The sequence below is a fragment of the Poecilia reticulata genome, chromosome 22 (genome assembly GCF_904066995.2).
Source record: "Poecilia reticulata chromosome 22, P_reticulata-male-v2, whole genome shotgun sequence".
NCBI lineage: Eukaryota > Metazoa > Chordata > Actinopteri > Cyprinodontiformes > Poeciliidae > Poecilia > Poecilia reticulata.
In genome coordinates, this window is record NC_088851.1 from 6,178,620 (window position 1) to 6,197,600 (window position 18,981).

Here is an 18,981-nt window from a genome sequence, read left to right on the forward strand (position 1 = left end):
GCGCCGCCTGGTGGCGAGGCCGCGCCCACATTGAGAATAGAAAAAGAAGAAGAAGAAGAAGAAGCTGCGCAGGATGTGGTTGAGTCAAGAGAAGCTGGCAGCTGCAGAGACCCCTCAGTGTATTATCATCCGTCTTTGAGAGCAGAGACAATGGCCGAGCGACTGTGAGGTTAAACTTTGGGCTCTCATCCCCTTTCAGGGACGTATAATGCTCTATAATAGGCCAGTATCCTGCTGCTGTGACATTTAGCCTCTGTACTTGGGTTACAATGGGAAACATCTATTGAATAAAGTCAATAGCTGTCACACTCACACCGCGGGGGGTCAGCCTGTGTTTGAAGATCTGCCGCTGCCGACTGGTCAGAAATTTGCTTTTTATTTCATGATTTAGTTTCATAGTTGTCGTTAAACCAGTTTCGGCATCCGGTGTGAAGGTTTTTTTCTTTAAGCATTTCATTTTTGTATTTTTCATTCTGATTTGTTGACGGCAAGCTTTGGTGTTGAAGGAAATAATGTCCCCTTTTTACCCCAACATAAGCTGTTTTTGTTCAGTCATTCTTTGGTTTGGGGAAAGTTGATCAGCCTATCAGGTTTCTTTCAACTTATAGCAGATATAGGAAGTCTGTTTTAAGTTTTTGTGCTGTAACATCAACCTATGAAATAATTACCTGCTTCTTTATAAATTATCTTATATATCCATGATGGAGGTTTAATGATTGTTTGAAGGCAATCTCAGCCGCCCTTTGGTTTTGGTCTCAGGCTAGCTGCTAGCTTTAGCCTCTAAGAGGATGAACAGGTGATTAAGTTAGCATATGATAGCAGCAGTTTTGTGAAACTGGTTAACAATTTAGCTACAATTTTTGTAGTTATCAAGTTAACTTCAGTTGTTAAAAAAATTATATATATCAAATATGACTTAAAAAGAAATTCGACTTTGTAATTTAGCATTTTGAAATTGGGTCTTTGTCACTTTACAAAGCACTGGCGCTTTCTGAAACTCCACTTTCAGGAAGTCATTGCAGCATTCGCTCCTCTACTAACCCTTTAGCAACGTTTTTACCCGTGTTTCAAAGAAGTGGCTCCTATAATGAGCTCAGCAGATGCACAGTTTCACCAGGTGTTTGCTAATTGCTGCTGGCTAGTCTGAAGGAGTCGAGTGGGGTAATCGCGGGAGGGGGTGGGGCTACCTCTGTGAGGCAGAAGCTCGAAAATTGAAAGGGGGAGTTTTGTCCTTGAAGCTGGAGCTAAGTCCACCCAGACGTTTTGCACAGTGGAGTGGTTGCCATAGCGATTAAAGGAATTCTCAAACATGCATGAAAAAATCAAAGCAACACTTCAGGTGTGTTTTTGACGAATCACATGAAAACTGAAAAAATCTGTTTTACACAATGCTGCCCCTTTAACAGAAACTCACTTTAAAAAATCCTTCGCCGTCCTTTTAACTGCTTGAGTTACGGCTCTCTGTGTGAACTGTTTACATGTCCAACTATAAACCTTGAAACACACTTTTCTTCTCAGTACAGGACTATAATTTACTAAGTAATAAATATATATTTTAAAATCCAGCGATGCTGCTGTCATATTTTCCCCAACTAGTGATTTTGTTATTGCCCTGCCTGACACGTGCGCTAACTGCGGCCTTATAAAAGTGAAGCCACATCACAGCCATCCAAACAAACCGAGCCACTTCTGGCTGCCACGTTCTCTCTCTCTCTCTCTCTCTCTCTCTCTCTCTCTCTCTCTCTCTCTCTCTCTCTCTCTCTCTCTCTCTCTCTCTCTCTCTCTCTCTCTCTCTCTCTCTCTCTCTCTCCCCCCCAACTGAGAAGGAGAGAGCATGTTACGGGGAGACGCGGTGCAGGTGTCCAGCTCTAGTCCAACAACCTCTCACTTCTTCCAGGCTTTGAAGAGCTGAAAAGGCCCGTCCGGCTCCCCTCTCTCCCTCCTCCTCCCAGTCCTTGTCCCTATAGATATTTTTAATTGTTGGTTTTGACAGTTCAACGGCCCTTTGAGTGCCTCACTGAAGAGCCTTGTAATCGGAGCAATTGAACTGCTGGAGCTGGCACAATTAGGGTCACTGCTGATGATTCCCAGCTAAATGAAGGGAGGCTTCCTCGGAACGGATCGGCGACAGGAAGGGGAGGCCGGTGGGGCGGTCATATTTGGAGGGAGAACAAAAGAGGGAAGGAATGAATTCGATACTGTGAATTCTTCTTATCGGAGCAGTGTGTGTGTGTGTGAGTGTGTGTGTGCGCGCGCGCGTGTGTGTGGGTGTGTGTGTGAGACGTCTTCAGGCTTTTCTCAATCTGGAGATCCACCCCTTGTAATCTGCGGCAGCTGGTCCACTAATGTTCAGAGTACTGTGTGTGTGTGCGTGCGTGCGTGCGTGTGTGTATGAGAACCAGGTTTTTGTATCTTCGTGGGGATCTATGTGGGGTTGTGGGGACCACTGCTCCTTGTTGGGGCATTTCATTAGACCCCATGTTGGGAAATGCTGTTTTTTGGTTAGGGATCAGGTGTGTGATGGTTAGGGGTACGGTTAATGTTAGCCTGTCGAAAATTTATGCAAGTCAATGTAAAGTCCCCACAAGTCATGAAAACACGACTGTGTGTGTGTGGGATGGGTTGGGGGGGGAACAGGAGTGTCTCTTGGAATGTTAACGAGATCAGTTTATATCTTCCCTCTCTCTTCACCCCCCTGTGCCCCTCCCCGGACAAAAGCAGAACAGGTTTTCGAAGCCGTCGTTGATTCTGTTGCCGTCTGGCCGGACATGAAAGGAAAACCGACCGACAACAACAACAAAAAAAAGAAGAAGAAAGAAAGAAAAAAGAAGAAAAAAGGGCAGAGGGGGTAAAGTGAACAAGTTTACAGGACACATATTTCCTAATTACTGGACCGCCCCCCCTGAGTCCTCCCCCTATTGCCCCCGCCCCCTACCCGGGCTCTCGCTCTCCCCCGCCGGCTTACATCAAGTACACACGGCTGAAAATTAGCAGGTGTCTGTAGACACAGAAACAGAGAGGGCAGTGCAGAGGCCACCCCAGAGATCTGTAGAGGGGGCAGATTTAGCACAGATGTTCGGCCATGATGATGTCACACGAGCAAAAAAAAAACAAAAAACGTTCAAACACACAAAGACAGTTCAGCTGCGCTCCAGTGAACGTTGGAGCTAACGGAGCTACTAATTAGAAACTTTCCAAAAGAATCCATTTTGTTTCTAAATAAAAGCTGCGTTGTCATCTTCACCATGCTTCAATCTTAGTTTATGGAAGGTAGTTGCTTGTTTTTATAGATTTGGTTCTAATGCAGTGCCTACTGTACCAGATGACAAGGCGGAGTTAATCATGCTAGCTATTTTAGCATCCGTTCTTTTTATAGATCACCTATGGAAAAGAACTGCTACCCAATGGTTGTTACACACATGACATATTTTAAATGTGAAAAAATAAACTTTAAAATACTTTAGAAAGGCCTTAAAGGGACATTTGCCCAGTTCAAATATGTATTATTTCTTTCTCTTTTTTTGTTTTGTTTTACAAATTCATATTTTGTGAACAAAGTCATTGAAAAGTACAAAATAGAATATAGTTTTGGTGGATAGAGCACCAAAACTGCAGCAGCACACTCACATACAGACATCCTTGTACTTGTATACAAACTGAAGACTTTGTATTGACTTCCATTCATTTTAGTAACTGCAAATATGCCAAACCAAGACATTCTCCCTAACCCATTTTCCCAAATATATATTTTATTTCACTATTTACTTTTTCTTCTTTTCTTTTTTGTTTTAGACGTTTTCAAGGAGGGGTCACAGCCCCCCCTGACCCCTCGTTTTGGGGCACCACTGCTCTACATGTAAACACACCTGGTCTCGTACGGAGCAAATAAGTGGAAAAAGACAAAAACCATCTGGAGTCGTAAACTTTAACAACAACAACCACCCTTATGAAAATTGGCTGAAAAGTTCAACAGTTCCATCTGATCACGGCTCCCAGCTCCAGCTGAAGTTGCCAAAGAGTTTAGCTAACTCAATTTGTCTTTATGTTTGTATGGAATGAAAAATGCTCTAACCTGGCCTCCCTGCCAAACGGCTAAAGAGTCTGTAAATGTTTTGGATTTCACTCTTTACTTCCGTTCTCGCACACTGTGACGAGTTAAATATGAGTCAATGACAGGGAAACAGAAAGTCATCAATTACTTATTAGACAATCTTAGAAACTGAGCAACTTTTTTAAAAAGTAAAGCAGCGATTTAGACAATATGTATACATCAGTTCCATTTTTAAACCTGTTTGAACATTTTTCTTTCTTTTTTTCCCCAGCTTTTTATTGCTCTAATCTAATGGAAAGGCTGATTTATTCAAATGCATCTTTACTCAGATACATTTAAAAAGATTTTTGTAGTTAATGTCTTATGTAAAACCCTGGATATAATCATTATGCATGATAGATACTGTAAGATTTCTAGATTCACCTGATATATTGTGGAAACTCAGACAACTAAACTCATTTACAATGCAGCATGACAGGCAGGCAGAGAAGGGGAAAGTGGGGTGGGGGGTGGCATGCTGAACAAAAAAAAAAAAAAGAAACTCATGGGTCAGATAGAAAGCCCCTCGCTTTTTAAAGTATCATCTGGATTTCATTTTTATAAATTCCACATATTTTACATGTACTGGCTGCAATTTTCACTAGCTTCTAAATTGAGGAGCCACATTTGGGGGCCTCAGTTGGCCGACAGCGTCAGCTTCTCACTCCCCTCCTCGAGACGCGAACTCGCACGCTTTGAGATGGAAGCGCTCGGCAAATAAATAACCCAGGAAAGCCAGCTTAACTGTGAGATATGAGGGATTTTTTTTAATTCTTTTCTCTCTTTTTTTTTTTTTTTTTTTTTTTTTGTACAAAGTGAGTGAAAAGGGAAAGTGGCAACAGAGAGTCGCGGGTGTGAAAAGGACTATTGAGTCTGGGCTGGGGGTCTAGCACCTGCGCTGTCTATTCACCCCACTGTTTATACACTGTCATCCACAATTAATACCTCCTGGGGACGGGGCTGCCTGCCCTCCACAGGGCCCCCAGACCCATCCAGGGCCCTTATGGATGCCTAATTGAGCATACCGCTCTCCTGATTGAATTAACAGCTCGGTCTCTGGGACCTTTTCGCCCCTTCAGTGGAGGAGAGAGGGAGGCGGGGGGGGGAGCGCTACACACCCCAAAAATGGAGCCCTGTTCGGTCCAGCAGACACCAGAGCTGGAGGAAGAGGGAGAGGTGGAGAGGAGGGAGGATAAAAAGCAAAGGGTCAAGCGGGGGAGTTGTTGAAACTGTCCAAAATAACATGACCTTTTCTGTCAGCAAACCGAGGCTGGAGGAGGTTGCGGGGAGTGGGGGGCAGGAGGTCCCGGTCTTCACAGGCCCAGAGTGTTCCAGCAGGGCAGCGAGCGTCCAGGGCAAGAGAAGAGACAGACTCTAGCAGAGGACACGTCCAGACACCGCCGCACGCCTCTGGAACTATATCTGTCTAACAATCCGCGTGAAACATCGTCTTTTCCTCTTTTTTTGTTTTGTTTTAAGAGTCAAAATCAGCCTTTGGACAGCTGAAGTTTGGTTCTAATAACATTCCTGCATTGGTTCTTTCCGATCAGCGCAAGCACCATTGGTTCGCTGTTTAAAAATAACAAAAGTCCATAAATAGGACAGGAACAGAAATGTTTTCAAAATCCTTAAAATCTTTTACTTTTTGTCCAGTCGGTGCTTTATTGGTGTCAATAACACTGAGTTGTGCATTACGGTTTTCAAAAACTGAGCTAAAATCTGAAAAGTGGAGAGTGCATTTTGTCTTCAGAAGTCACCCAAATACATAATTACGGTGTAGTTAATATCAGTACTATTCCAGTAGCTGGGTTTCCATTACAAACATGGGCAAAACTTTGTTGATTTTCCACTATTGTCAGAAAAAAAACACAATTTCACAATTGTGGTTATTTCCATTAAATAAGAAACGCAGTTAAAATCTCATGTGACTAAGTTGTTCTCCAAGTTATTTAAATAAAAATGCCAGACCATCATCCTCATACCACTTCCTGTCTGCTTTGTCGTTTCCACCAGTAGTAACATCCTGTTGTTGATCACGTGACTCGTGTGAGGTGAAAAAAGTGTTTCCGTTGCAGCGTTGCGAAACACACTCATTTCAATAAAGGAGCAGACTTTTTAAAGTAATGCCACGTGGTCTGAATCAAATTTATATTCAGACTTTGACTGGGCCGCTAGTCAACGTCTGAACTTGTATTTTTTGAAGCCATAAGTGGGCATGCTGGTGGGCATGATCGGACGTTTGGAAACTGAGGTGCTGGGTCCAAACGGACGTTTAGCACAGCTGACCCGTTGCCACGTGAGATTGAAAGATTTCTCAAACATGCATGAAAGAATCAAAGCAGCACTACAGGTATGTTTTTTGATGAGGGAGGAAGATTGTGATAGGTGTAAAGCTAAAAAAAATAAATAAAAAAAGTCGACTTTACATAAAACTGCTTTAATGACTGAAATCCTCATGTGGAAGCAATTTTCTTACAGTTTAATTTGATTTTGAAGTTAATATGATTTGAAGTGTGACAAAAAAAAAACTGTGAATCCAGAGTCCATCTGCATGTGTCACCAACAATTTAAATAAGAAACACCTGAAAGTTTGTTTGTGAGTAGACGTCAAGCTGTACAGAAATAAACATTTATATATGTATATATATATAGAGAGAGAGACAATCTTCTTCAGTGTAAACCCACCAGCCGGGCTGTTCGGTGGTCTCCATGACTGCACCGAGCGACTCACCTCTCGATGAACCCCTCAGTCCGGCCCACCAAAACCAAAAACAGAAACATGGAAATGTTGTCGGGCAGTGAACTGTGCCCCATTCTGAACCCCCGTCCACCTGCCCCCCTACCCACTCAGCCAGACTCTATGCCCCCCTAGTTAACAAGCCAGCTACCACATTCCCTGTCGTCGCTCGCTACCCGCCGTCGACCTGATACGGCGCGCGGGAGGGAGCCAATTAAACTCGCACTGTTCCCCACAACGGGTCAGGAGTTTAGTGGGTCATTATCACCGTGGTTTTCACTCAGGGTTATCTAATCATCACTGAACCAAACCAGACGACTGCTGTTACAGAGAGTGGCTTTCGGCGCGTTAATTGAGGCTGCCGGTGGTGACGCAGTCAGTGCTCCTCTGCTTGTACGAGAGTCTGCGGCGTTGCAAGCAGGTTGTGGAGGCAGATATAGCGGCTCAAGAAATGTAGACATGTTACCTAAAACGTACAAAGTAAGCATATTTGTATGCTCAGATTATTAGGTAACAGAATTGAACTGTGTTATGTTTTCTTGTGTTTTTTGTTGTGTTGTTTCTGTCACTTCCTGGAATATTTTAACTTGTTGGCGGTGATTGGTTCTTTTTCATCCGAAGAATACGCTGATTGGATGAAAGTGATTTCCTGGTGTTCCTGCTCTATTTACACACCTTTGCAGATGCTCACCTGTTAATACCCTACTTTGCATATGAAAGACGCATTAAATTTCACACCTTTTTGGCCTTCTTGGTGTTCCGTACATGATCAGCAGCAGATATATGAGCTCACATGAGTTTCGATGCACACTCGTATTGGTGACACAAAGACAAGGCCACAGGAAAGTTGTGTGTCCTCTCTTCTTTGTAAAATAGTCCAGGCTAAGTGATATTACACAGAGTAAGTATTTGAAAGGCAATTGTTTTTCAAGTAATGTCATAAATTTTCAAATGGATTTAAGTCTGGACTTCGACTGGGCTGTTCTTTGACATAGACGGAACCACTGCAAGTGTATGTTTGGGGTCATTGTCCCTCTGGGAGGTGAATCTTTTCCCCAGTCTAAAGTGTTTTCAATTCAAATCCATTTAAAAAAAATTTTTTTTGATCCCATAGGCAACTCAATAAAACAATATTCTGCGGTGTCTGACGGTTCCGTCGCAGTATTTGACTGCATCCATCTTCCCATCAACACTGACCAGTCTTCTGTCCCCGCGATAGTTTAACAACCTAACCCTTGTAATCTCTCCACCACTGTATTCCTGTACTCCTTTGTGTCCGTGACGTTGTTTGCTCACAAATATTCTCTACCAAACCTCCCAGACCTCTGAATTCATACAGAGCTTAAGCTGCCGGTCGACTGTATTTGCGAATGAGGCAAATTCTGCAGGCAAATGGTTGAACTGGATCTTAGGAGGCTGAATGCAGAGATATGATAAACCTGTTAGAATTTCTCTATAAACATTAGGAAAAACGTTTCCTTTCACCTCATTAATACGCTGTTTTGTAGCCGGTCTGTCACAAAAAAAATTAATAAATAAACCAACAAAATGGGTTGAACTTTATAGTTCTGATATACACAACGGGGGGGAAAGATATGGATACTTTGTGCAAGATGGTCATTTTATTATTTAAAAATTTTCTTAAACTCAGATTTTTTTATTTTATTTTTAGTTGTAGAAAGTTGGGAAACACTAGGAACGAAGCTTGTTTTCTCTCCGTTTTCTTGTGAAACGAAAAGTTTAACACATGCATTCGTTTAACAATCAGTTTAATGGACTAAAGTTGCTGAGCAGACAGAAAGTAGGGAAAAGGAGTTTGACAAAAAAATAAAAGATTGACAACAGAATTAAATGAAAACAAATAAAATCAGTTCAGTATTATGTTGTGTTTTGTTTTTCTTGTTTGTTTGTTTGTTTGTTTGTTTGTTTGTTTGTTTGTTTGTTTGTTTGTTTGTTTGTTTGTTGTTTAACACCTGATAGCTTCTTTGCTTCTCTGGAGCAAAAAGAAAGGAAAAAAGTGTGTATTTTCAAACCAAATCCGCCTTAATCTCAATCCTCCATTTATTCTAAAGAAGAAACCACCGTTTATTAGCGCCTGGCCGACGCCAGACCGTGTTACTGCAGCGCCCTCCTGTGTCCATTTTCATTAATTACACACAGGTTCACAACCACACAAGAGTTGCTAATGATACCCGCTGTTACGCACCTTACTGCGTGCATCAATGCTACCTATGGCTTTCCTTTCTTTTACTTAAGTATTTTATTTTATTTTATGTATTCATTTATTATTATGTTTTTATTTTAGTAATTACTTGACATCCCCCCCTCCCCCAGATCCCAGATTTATTAATTGCTTCTTTTACACCGTGTAAGCCCTTTCTATGGTAAAACCGGAAGCGTTGCGAATCACACCTCATTTATTTATTACGAATCTTTCTTTGATTTACTCGGTATTGTATTTCAATTGTATGTACGCTTACTATAATTTTTATTTAATTTATTTGAATACATTTTCTTATTCTTTTTGGGGTCTTTTTTTTTTTTTTTTTTGCTTCTTTAGCACAAGCCCTGTTTTAGCGCAGTTAAACCGGAAACTGCAGACATCTTACAGTTCAATTACAATGTTATTTTTTATTTATTTATTCGCGACACGTTAATTAATTAATTTATTTTTTACTCATACTACATCAACCCCTCATTTTTCCTCTGTTATTATTATTATTATTATTATTATTATTATTATTATTATTATTATTATTATTATTATTATTATTATTATTCACAATCTTAAAGCGGTCAGCTGTGTGAACAAACCTCTGTCTCCTTGCCTCAACAAGGCGGAGCTTAGGATGCTGAGATGAGGCGAGCTGCTGAGAAGCAGGTGGAGACGGCGGATGTTTACGCGCTGCGCTTCACTTAGGGAGGATCAGAGGGAGCTGCTGGAGAGGATACATCTGCCGTTGATGAGAGACGCAGTAAGACAAAATAAATACATAAATAAATACATGTAAAAATCACGTTCGGGGCCGCTCTGTGTTCAAATCGTGGTCGGGAGGCGTCGATTGGAGCTCCGCCGCAGAAAGAGGCTGACGGGCTGCGAAGCGAAGCGAAGCGCTCCATCTGTCTCCATCTGTCTCCATCGTGTCGCTGGAGGCTGCGGCGAGGTGATGCTCCATCTTTGGATCGGCGGCTGGAGCCGTTTTTCCTGAAAGCCTGCTATTATGCAGGGAGCAAGGGAGGCTGCGAGGATTAAAGGGGAAAGAAGCGCTGGTTTAGAAAACATTTGGCACTCTGGCAGGTCAGTAGAGATAAACTATGTCTTACAGAATTGCATTAAATCCACCAAATATCGGCATATTCACATTAGTCGACGTGTATGTTCCATTTATAGCAGTCTATGACTTTAGACTGTCATTTAGTTGTTTTTCCCTGATGTGGATCACAGTGGAAATGTCCAGTGGAAATGTCCAGGCCTTCACTGTTAGCAGGTGCGCGCCTATAATCAATTTGGCCCACACTCTTTACAATACTCAGCTCATTTTCTTTACCACATTTTTCCTTGGCTTCAATGTGTGTAGGTACATGTAGGTCGATTGTGTGAAGAAGAAAAAAAACATGGCTATGAGTAATCAAATTCTCTCAGCCTAGTAACTCTGCCAAAAATAGCCCTTCTGTTAAAGGGCTGTGATGTTTTTCTGTGCGTTATTTCACTTCCCCTGAAGGGAAAATATCTCATCTGGTGTAAAATCACTGAGTGTATGAACATGTGCTCATGCATGCATGCATGCATGCATCCCTGAAAGCTTGCCTTGACCCTTCCCCCACAGACGGTATCTCTGATCTGAGCTGAATTGTATGATTTAGGCTTTAACCCCCATTTTGGTGTGTGTTTATACATCCACCCCATCTTGCGCTGATCCCTGCCCTCTTTACCCGCAGTGTGAGCCAACTATGGTCGACCCCTCAGATGTTGAGGAGCAGAATAAGTGCAAAGGCCCACAACTTGACGCACCAACTGTGGCCGCTGAAGACTCTCGACTACCAGAACCGGCCGATGACACGACGACTGAGGAGGAAGGTGATGCCGGTTTCGAGACGCCACCCACTGGCAGCTCGGAGCCCAGCCCCTGCCACACTGCGTCTCCGGTGGGGCCGCAGGTCAGCACACAGGGGGCAGCACCTCAGCAACCACAGACTCAGACTGATGCAGATTTGCCACCGAAACTTCACTTGGACCTGTACAACTTTGATTTGCCCGAGGCAGAGGGCAGTCGTTATGTGTTGACGAGCCCCCGCTCTCTGGAGGCATGCGCTCGGTGCGGGGTCAAACCCGTGGAGCTGCTGCCTCGCCCGCTGGCCGACTTTGTCCGGGAGGCTCCAGGCCGGTCCATGCGTGTCGCCACAGGTCTCTTCGAAGTCTATGAGAAGGACAGACATGGCAAACTCAGGCAGTGCAGGGAAGAGAGGGAGAGGATCATTAGGGAAGAGAAAAGGCGAATTCTGCAGGCAGCTGTCAACAGCAGCACGTCTTCCTCCTCTGTGGATAAAGTCACATCTGGGATCAGTACGCCTCCTAAATCTGACACAGTTTCCTCCAGCTCAGTTCCCAATGTGGGAGTTCCCTCTAAACCTGCAGCATCGGGTGCAACTATCCTATCGAAAGTCTCCACCTCTACTCTTAGTACCTCCCCAAAATCCATGCAACCCAGAACTATCCCACCTACAAAGTCTGGGCCCAAAACATCCCTTCTACCTTCTAAGGGCCTATTTCAAGGATCAGTCAAAGCTTCGGTCTCCTCATCATCTGAACATACGAAAACCACACATCCAGTTTCATCTGGTCCCCCACCGGTGCTCAAGAAATCTGCCGGTGGTAAATTGTCCAACACTTTTCCAAGATCAACACCAAAACCTCCCTTGTTCCCCAGAGCCAACACAACGTTAACATCATCGGTGTTGAAGCCTGCCATTCAAAACTCCAACTCACCTCTGAACGGAGTAACGAGAGGGCTGTTCTCTCAGCACAATGGACATCTTGGATTCCAGTCCAAGACCCGAGGGAAAAGCCATTCACTGGAGTCTTTACAGAAAAGGATGGATCCCGTCTGCTGCTCGACCTCCACAACCACCACGACTACATGCACCTCATCGGAGTCCGGGGCGTCATCTGCTTACAGCTGGGACGGCGCACGAGATCACTGGGCCAAAATGTCAAGTCCTCGAGCTCGCACAATGGCCACCTTCAACTCCCTGATGGGTCGCAGCCTCAGTCTCGGAGACCTCAGCCACTCCCCTCAGACGACACAGAAGGTGGAGCGCATTGTGAAGGAGGTGAAGCGTCGAGGACTCAAGGCCGTGTCCGAGCGCGACCGCAAGATCGCAGCGTTGATGCTCGCCAGATATCAGGAGGAAGACATCATGAGCCAGACCCGCTACGTCGCTCACCTTCAGTGGGACAGCGAGCGCCGGATGGAGGAGCTGCGGCGGGAGCAAGAGGACAGGGAGAAGCAGCGGGCGGTGCTCCAGTGCCAGCGAGTGTGGCAGACCCAGGTTTCGATACGTCAGCAGAAGATCTGCCAGCAGGAGCGCAACTCAGCCGCCGCCAAACTGCGGCAGGCCGAGGAGCACGAGGAGCGCTGGAAGGAGCTGGCAGAGCAGCAGGAGCGCAGCCGTCTGCTCAGGCTGCAGCAGGCGGCGAGAGAAGAGAAGCATAAGAAAGCTCTTCAAGAACAGAACCTGAAGGCCCTGGAAGAGGAGAGGGCTGCAGTGCTGGAGCAAGAGAGACTGCTCCTGGAGGAGAAGCTTACTATCGCTGAGCTGAAGAGGCAGGAGCGGGAGCACCAGACCCACGAGGAGAGGCGAGGTCTGAATAAAGCGGAGAGGAGGCGTCACGCCGCCCTCATACAAGAAATTGCCCGTAGAGAACAGGAAGAGAGGGATGAAGCCAAGAGGGCGGCAGAGGACAAGCTCAACCGCTCCCTCGAGAACTACGAGCAGATAGTCGAACGTCGGGGGCAGGAACTGAAGGAGAAGGCCAAGCGTGAGGAGAAGCAGATCCAGAAGGCTCGCAAGGCAGCGGAGAAACGCGAGAAGCAGCAGCAGCAGCTCCTGGAGACCCGCGTGAAGGAGGCCACCAAGCGAGCCCAGCAGGCAGCCGTGGTGGCCGAGGAGAAGGCCAAGGAGAAAGCCAAGCGGGCCGTCCAGAGTCGGCAGGAGAAGGAGAGACTCCAGAAGCTCAACAGGCAACGGGTGGAGGAGGAGGAGAGGCAGAGGCGCCTGGAGCTCCTGCAGTCCATCGAGAGGAAGCTGGAGAAAAGCGAGCAGATCTTCAGGGAGAAGAAGGCGGTGCTGGAGAGCGCCCGCTCCGTGGCCCGGGCGTCCTTCCACGTGCGGGACAAAGTGAGGGAGGAGACCAACATGCGCACTTTTGACAAGATGGCCCTGGAAGCGCAGCTCAAAGCGAGTCTGGATGAAAAGTAAACCCACAGCTTCGTCGTAAACCGCCGGTCATATCATCGGCTCTTGACCTTTGTACACGCAACAGGTTGCCCTTCTTCCAATCAACACAAGTCATATCTTTAAATTACATATCATTACCCATCAGCAGTTTTATTATACTTTTGACAACTTTTCCCACAAAAGTGAAAGTGAACAAATCCAGATTTGTATTATTGCCGTATTAGAGAAACAAACCATATCAGTAGTTATTTCTCAACAGTGAAGCCCTTTAGTCAGACGGAGCCAGCTTAATGTTTAGAGTGGACAGAACAATTTTCTTCTTTTTGTTGCAACACAACCCGCTCTCTCTCTCTCTCTCTCTCTCTCTCTCTCTCTTTTTCTCTCTCTCTTCGTCCTTTTGCCCTTAGCTGCATCTTATTTCAGCCACTGGACTGGAAGCTGTGCTGGAATGAAAGAGTCATTGTTTATCTGGAAGCACAACTTTACGACAGCTGCGGGGGCTTTCAGGGGAACACTCCTGTTAGTGGGAAAGCAAGCCTGAGGAAAGGGCTAAACACAAATGGTTCCCGGCCCGCGACAGCCCCCCCTCCCCCCCCTTTTTTTTGTACAAATGCAGACAGTTTGGAAGTCAAGCCCAAGAACGGAAGCTTGTCTGTCCTTTCAGTGCTGACGGCGCAGCGCAGTGCCAGAAGGTGCAGAGGACGGTAGATATCGCACCGCTAGCATTCCCCCTTCAAATTTCCTTCAGGAACTCTGTTTTTTTCCCGTCTTCACGTTAAAGTGCAGTTGGCACTAAAGCTCTCCAAGAGAAAACCTTCACTCGACTGCCCGTACCATCCTCCTGCTTCCAACACGGCGTCATGGTGACCGTCTCCCAGCCAACAGGTAGGTGGTTTAAACCTCCCTGTCTATCTGTTTTTGTTGCATTCTGCTGCGGCAATAGTTTTAATAATGCACCAGTCCTACAATTTTCCAGCTGTGAAAAGGGGAAAAAAAATAAAGTAAAACTGAAGCGACACACGTGAGATGAAGCTGTTGCCATGGCAATACAAATCTGGCTGGAGTAGCAGAAAGGAAAGCGCCTGAGTAATGAGGATGGTTCACTGGGAGCTCGTTCTGGATGTTTCTTTTTCCCAGCCAGGATTTTGGTGTTAAATAAAGTCTTCTAGCTGTTAGAGTGCAAAAACATTGAATCAATCAAACTTTATTTACACGAGAAAGTGTTTCACCGAGGTTCAAAACAGCCCTGGATGTTTCTTTTCTTTTCTCTTCTTTTTGTCACAGTAAAACCACAACTGGAATATGATGTGACAAACCAAAACAAAGGAAACCAAAGCAGTGAAGCTGAAAGAAGGTCTGAAAAGTTTGGGTTGCAGTGAGAAAGGCTCCCACATTCACAATTTGTAGAACTTTGAAAATGCCTTTTAACAGTCTTTACAAAAATAACCCGAGGTCAATTAGATTTAGGTAAAAACTTTGAGTAGGCCATTCCAGCATATTATATGGTTAAGACTTCAAATCTTGACCGTTTCATTTCACCTCTGGGTTTGTTTTTAGGGTCATGCTGGAAAGTATTCCATCATCGGTCCCAAAATAAATTAAAAAAAGAAAAGCATCCCCACAGCATGATGCAGCCACCACCATGCTTCATTCTGGGCATGCTTTGTTTGGGTTTATGTGCAACATCAGCTTTACTCTACATATAGAAAAACAACACTAAATACACTGCAAAAGTATCTACACTTATGATAATATTTTACAGTATGTTGCTGTAAACTATGCTCCTGTTTTATTTCATTTTATTTTGTCGAGTTCAAGTTTTGTTTTGTTTTTCTAGTCGACAGAGTCACCATCGCCTGCTTTTCTTAACCACGTAGAATTTTGCTTCCATACCACAATCCTGCAGTCCTTCTGTTGTTCCATCACATTAAAATCCCAATAAAACCTTTGCAGTTTGTCGTTGTAAAAACGTGGGAAAAGATCTCGAGTGCGGAAACGTTTTGCGAAGCAACCAGAAAGCAGAGCGAGCCGAGCGTTTCAGACAGTCACGTGTTGTATACCTGCTTTCGGCCGAGATGTAAGCCTGAGGGAATTGAAAACACAGCATTACACCAGCAGGATTATGGCTGACTGAGCAGGGCTCCAAGCAGATAATCATGGTGGACGGGTGGGGGGGAGAGGATGAGGCAGCAGATTTCCTCTGTGGATGCTTTTTGTATAACAAAAAAGAAAAAAAAAATTCAAGGTTTCTCTTAAAATGCTGCAACTGCATTTTACAAGTACAGAATAACGGCTGGAGTCGGAATAAGCTGGGAAAAACTATCGGTGGTCCTGATATCTGCTCAGAGATCTGAATCTGATTTAATATCAACACCTTCCTAAAATAACGGCTTTTTTCATCTTTTAGAAAGAAAAAAGTTGAGATTTTTCCAAAATGGTGCTTAGAAGGTGATATGTTAGAAACTCAAGCTTCATGTTGTTGATTGAAGTCAGTACCTCTGAAATCATGTTGATTAAAGTTACACTGTAATGTAAATTAAGAACACGTGGGTCAAAGGTCATCTGAAAAAGTGAAAATAACAATACGAACCTACAGTGACGTGCCAATAAGGTAGCCAACAGTTCCAAAAAAATCTGATTTTGTCCCCCATTATTCATTAAATGCAACAAAACTGAAAACTCCTACTTCCTCTGGGACATAAAAGCATCACAAAAAGGCTAAGGATTTATACTTTCAAGCACAAGTGGATATAATCATATGATTGTTCATTTCTAATTGACTTTTCTGAAACAAACTGCTTATTTGTTCCTTTTTTCTTTTGCTTGACAGATAAAAAGAAATGTAAAGCAAACAAAAGAATTTAAATCTGTTCAGAAAAGAAATTAGCAATAGCAAGTCAGACTTTAAAGAAACCACATGACTGTAACTCATCTTTTGACAAATCCTTCATTTTGCATCCAGTCTAAAATTCCTTCTTTTCTAAGAAAATAATTTTCTGAAGTAAATTTGTTTTGGCTAAATAAACATAAAGAACTTTTATGCCTGTTGTTTCTCCTTTTTTTTTTTTTTTTACATTCAATGAACTAAAGAAACTTAAACTTCAAAGATGTTCATTTCTGAACCTCCCAATCCTAGTTTATGTCCATCAGACAAATTTAGAAATGTCTCATTAGAAAATGCAACAGACTCTATCAACTCAAAGACCTGATCAAGGCGTGTTTGTATTTTGATCTTGTTGTTTTTCTACATTGACGTGCTTATTTTATTCTAAAATATATAGTCTTTGAACATGTGTTACGTAGTGCTATATTAAAAACGAAATGACTCTGACTGATTTCATCCCTCCTCTTCTTTTCTCAGAGGTCCCAGAGATGATTGAGAGCAGACGACTGAACCAGGCCTGAGCTTTCTGCACAACAAGCTCCTCTCCTCTGTGAAATGTACCTGTAGGAAAGCTGATCATACTCAATTTTTTTTTTCCATCCGCAATTATTATCGTCATCGTCAATAGGCTGCTGAGAGAAGCGGCTGCCTTTCTGCATCAACCAATCAAATGTACACGGTTCAAAAACAGCTTTATTCATACCAAGGCGTGCTGATCAATCTGTTCGGTTTATTTTGTCCTTCTAATTTTCTTATCTTAAATCTTGGCTTTTTCCCCCCCCAGGTTTTCTGGTTATTTCATGTTTTTTTTCTTCTTTTCTCTCTCTTTAAACTACTGTTGTATCAGAAAAGGTTTGAGATGTAGCAATAACCAAACGGTTAAGGACGACAACGGATGCATCCGTGAAACGGCTGTTCTCGTAAACGCAAACAAAACCGGACAAATAAAAAGATCTTCGAGGTGGAATTGAGTTATCTGTCCTGTTCACTTCATTTCTCCATCATGTGATTTTGCAATAAAATGTTTCAAGTACTTATTCGCAAGCCCTGTTGACATGCTGAAGAGAAACGTGACCTCAATGCGACAGAAAGCATCAGGTACGAGAGGGGAAAAATGTACTTTTATTGTTTATTTGTGATGGTTTGATACACAATTTAACTGATTTAATCTTTCCATACCACAAAATCAACCTTTATGAAAGCAACAAATTGTTTGAGCAACTTAAATTTGAGGGAAACTGTTCCAACCGAACAAGCAAGCGACTTGTTCGTCCCACCGGAGGTGGGAGAACCAAAGCTCCTCAAAGCAATAGCTTCGTGTTCATGGGTAAAACTGCTGTAAATTTGTTGTGTAGAAAGTTAGCAACTCCAGGTTTAGAAACGGAGCAAAAGAGGGAAGGTTCTTTCTCTGACAGGACCAGCTTATCGGACAGTCGTGGCACACTGCGGCGATTGTTTGGCTACGTAAGTGAATTATTGTAAGTTGATATGGGGTGAACTTCTTAAACCTCAACGAGTTCAAGACAAAAATCTTCATTTCTGAACCTCCCAGTCTAGTAATCTAACCCTCGTCTAGAAAGCTCAACTTTTAAAACACAACACTCAGTTGATTTGAGTCGACTTTTAGTGCAGACACACAATCTCACCCTAACATTGAACCTTTGATTGTGTTTTATGTACTCGGAGTAAAACTCATCCCATGCTAGGAAATGACTCTTTTCAACTTATTCAGTTTCCAACTTTTCCAGAGCTCCTGGGACCACCGTGAAGCATGTTGATTTTGTGTCTGTTCAGACGTTTCTCTGATGAATTTTAGCCTTGGATTTTGGGTAAATATCTGGCTGAGGGACTCCAGTGTTGACCCGTTTCCAGTTTACTGGTGGACGGCTTGTTATGGAGCGGGAGAGGAAAGTCTTTTTCTGGTGTAACCAGATTAGCAGATGGATAGATGGCGTCCAGTGGTTATTATGAAGACTCGGTTGACCTCAAGCAGTCCTTCTTCTCTGACAGTAAACTTTGGAGCTCACCGTGTTTACCGGCAGGACAATTATGGGTCATTTTCTAGGAAGTGGCCAGTGGCTTCAACAGCAGGCAGCTGAGTCACGTCGGGTTTAAACCAACGGGACACGACGGACAGGGACAACTGACTAATCAGGCTTTTCTAAAGAAGAAAGTGTAAATTCTTAAATATTTTAGCTGCATTCATGTCAAAGAGATTTTTAGGAAAGTCAATAACTTATGAGGCTTGTTCTTAAAGAGGCAGTTATGTAAAATGTACTCTTTTTTTTTTTAGCTTTTCATCATTTTATAATGTTATTCCCTCATCAAAAAAATACCTGGAGTGTTGCCTTGATTCTTTCATTCATGTTTGAGAAATCCTCTAATCTCCCCTGGCAACCATTCAGCTGTGCAAAACGCCTTGGTGGACCCGGCATTGAGAACTTCCCCACTTGGTTCCTACAGACTAGCCAGATTTTAGCAAACACCTGTTGACATGTTGTTAAAGGGTTAATTGAGGAGCAAAGTAGCGATGACTTCCTGAAGGCGGAGTTTCAGAGAGAGCAGGAGCTTCTTAAAGAGACAGAAGCCCAATTTTAAGGCGTTAAATTACAAAGTCAAATTTCTTTTAAGTCACATTTGATATTTGTAGCATTGCTATAACAACTGAAATGTTTGCATCGATGCTGATTTTCCTTCATAAGCTATCTAAACTAACCTGGGCTGAATAAAAATATAAATATTTCCACCTTGTTAAACCATAAATTAAATGCTTTCAGACACTTTTTTTTCCCAGTTCAGTTTGTCTGTCCA

General features: G+C 43.5%; 1 protein-coding gene and 1 long non-coding RNA gene across 2 annotated transcripts; both read left to right on the top strand.

The window, feature by feature from the left end:
• Nucleotides 1-9,646: 9,646 nt before the first annotated feature.
• ccdc177 (coiled-coil domain containing 177) lies at nt 9,647-13,848 on the top strand. Its single transcript, XM_008398892.3, has 2 exons — nt 9,647-10,125; nt 10,767-13,848. The coding sequence occupies exon 2, from the start codon at nt 10,779-10,781 to the stop codon at nt 13,305-13,307; it is 2,529 nt and encodes an 842-aa protein (XP_008397114.1). The 5' UTR covers nt 9,647-10,125; nt 10,767-10,778; the 3' UTR covers nt 13,308-13,848.
• Nucleotides 13,849-13,991: 143 nt separating this feature from the next.
• LOC145550006 (uncharacterized) lies at nt 13,992-17,141 on the top strand. Its single transcript, XR_014085824.1, has 2 exons — nt 13,992-14,171; nt 16,648-17,141. It is a non-coding gene; the product is annotated as an uncharacterized LOC145550006 (long non-coding RNA).
• Nucleotides 17,142-18,981: the final 1,840 nt, after the last annotated feature.

Excerpts from the sequence above, each read along its gene's own strand:
- ccdc177 (XM_008398892.3), top strand. The coding sequence starts at position 10,779 with ATGGTCGACCCCTCAGATGTTGAGGAGCAGAATAAGTGCAAAGGCCCA.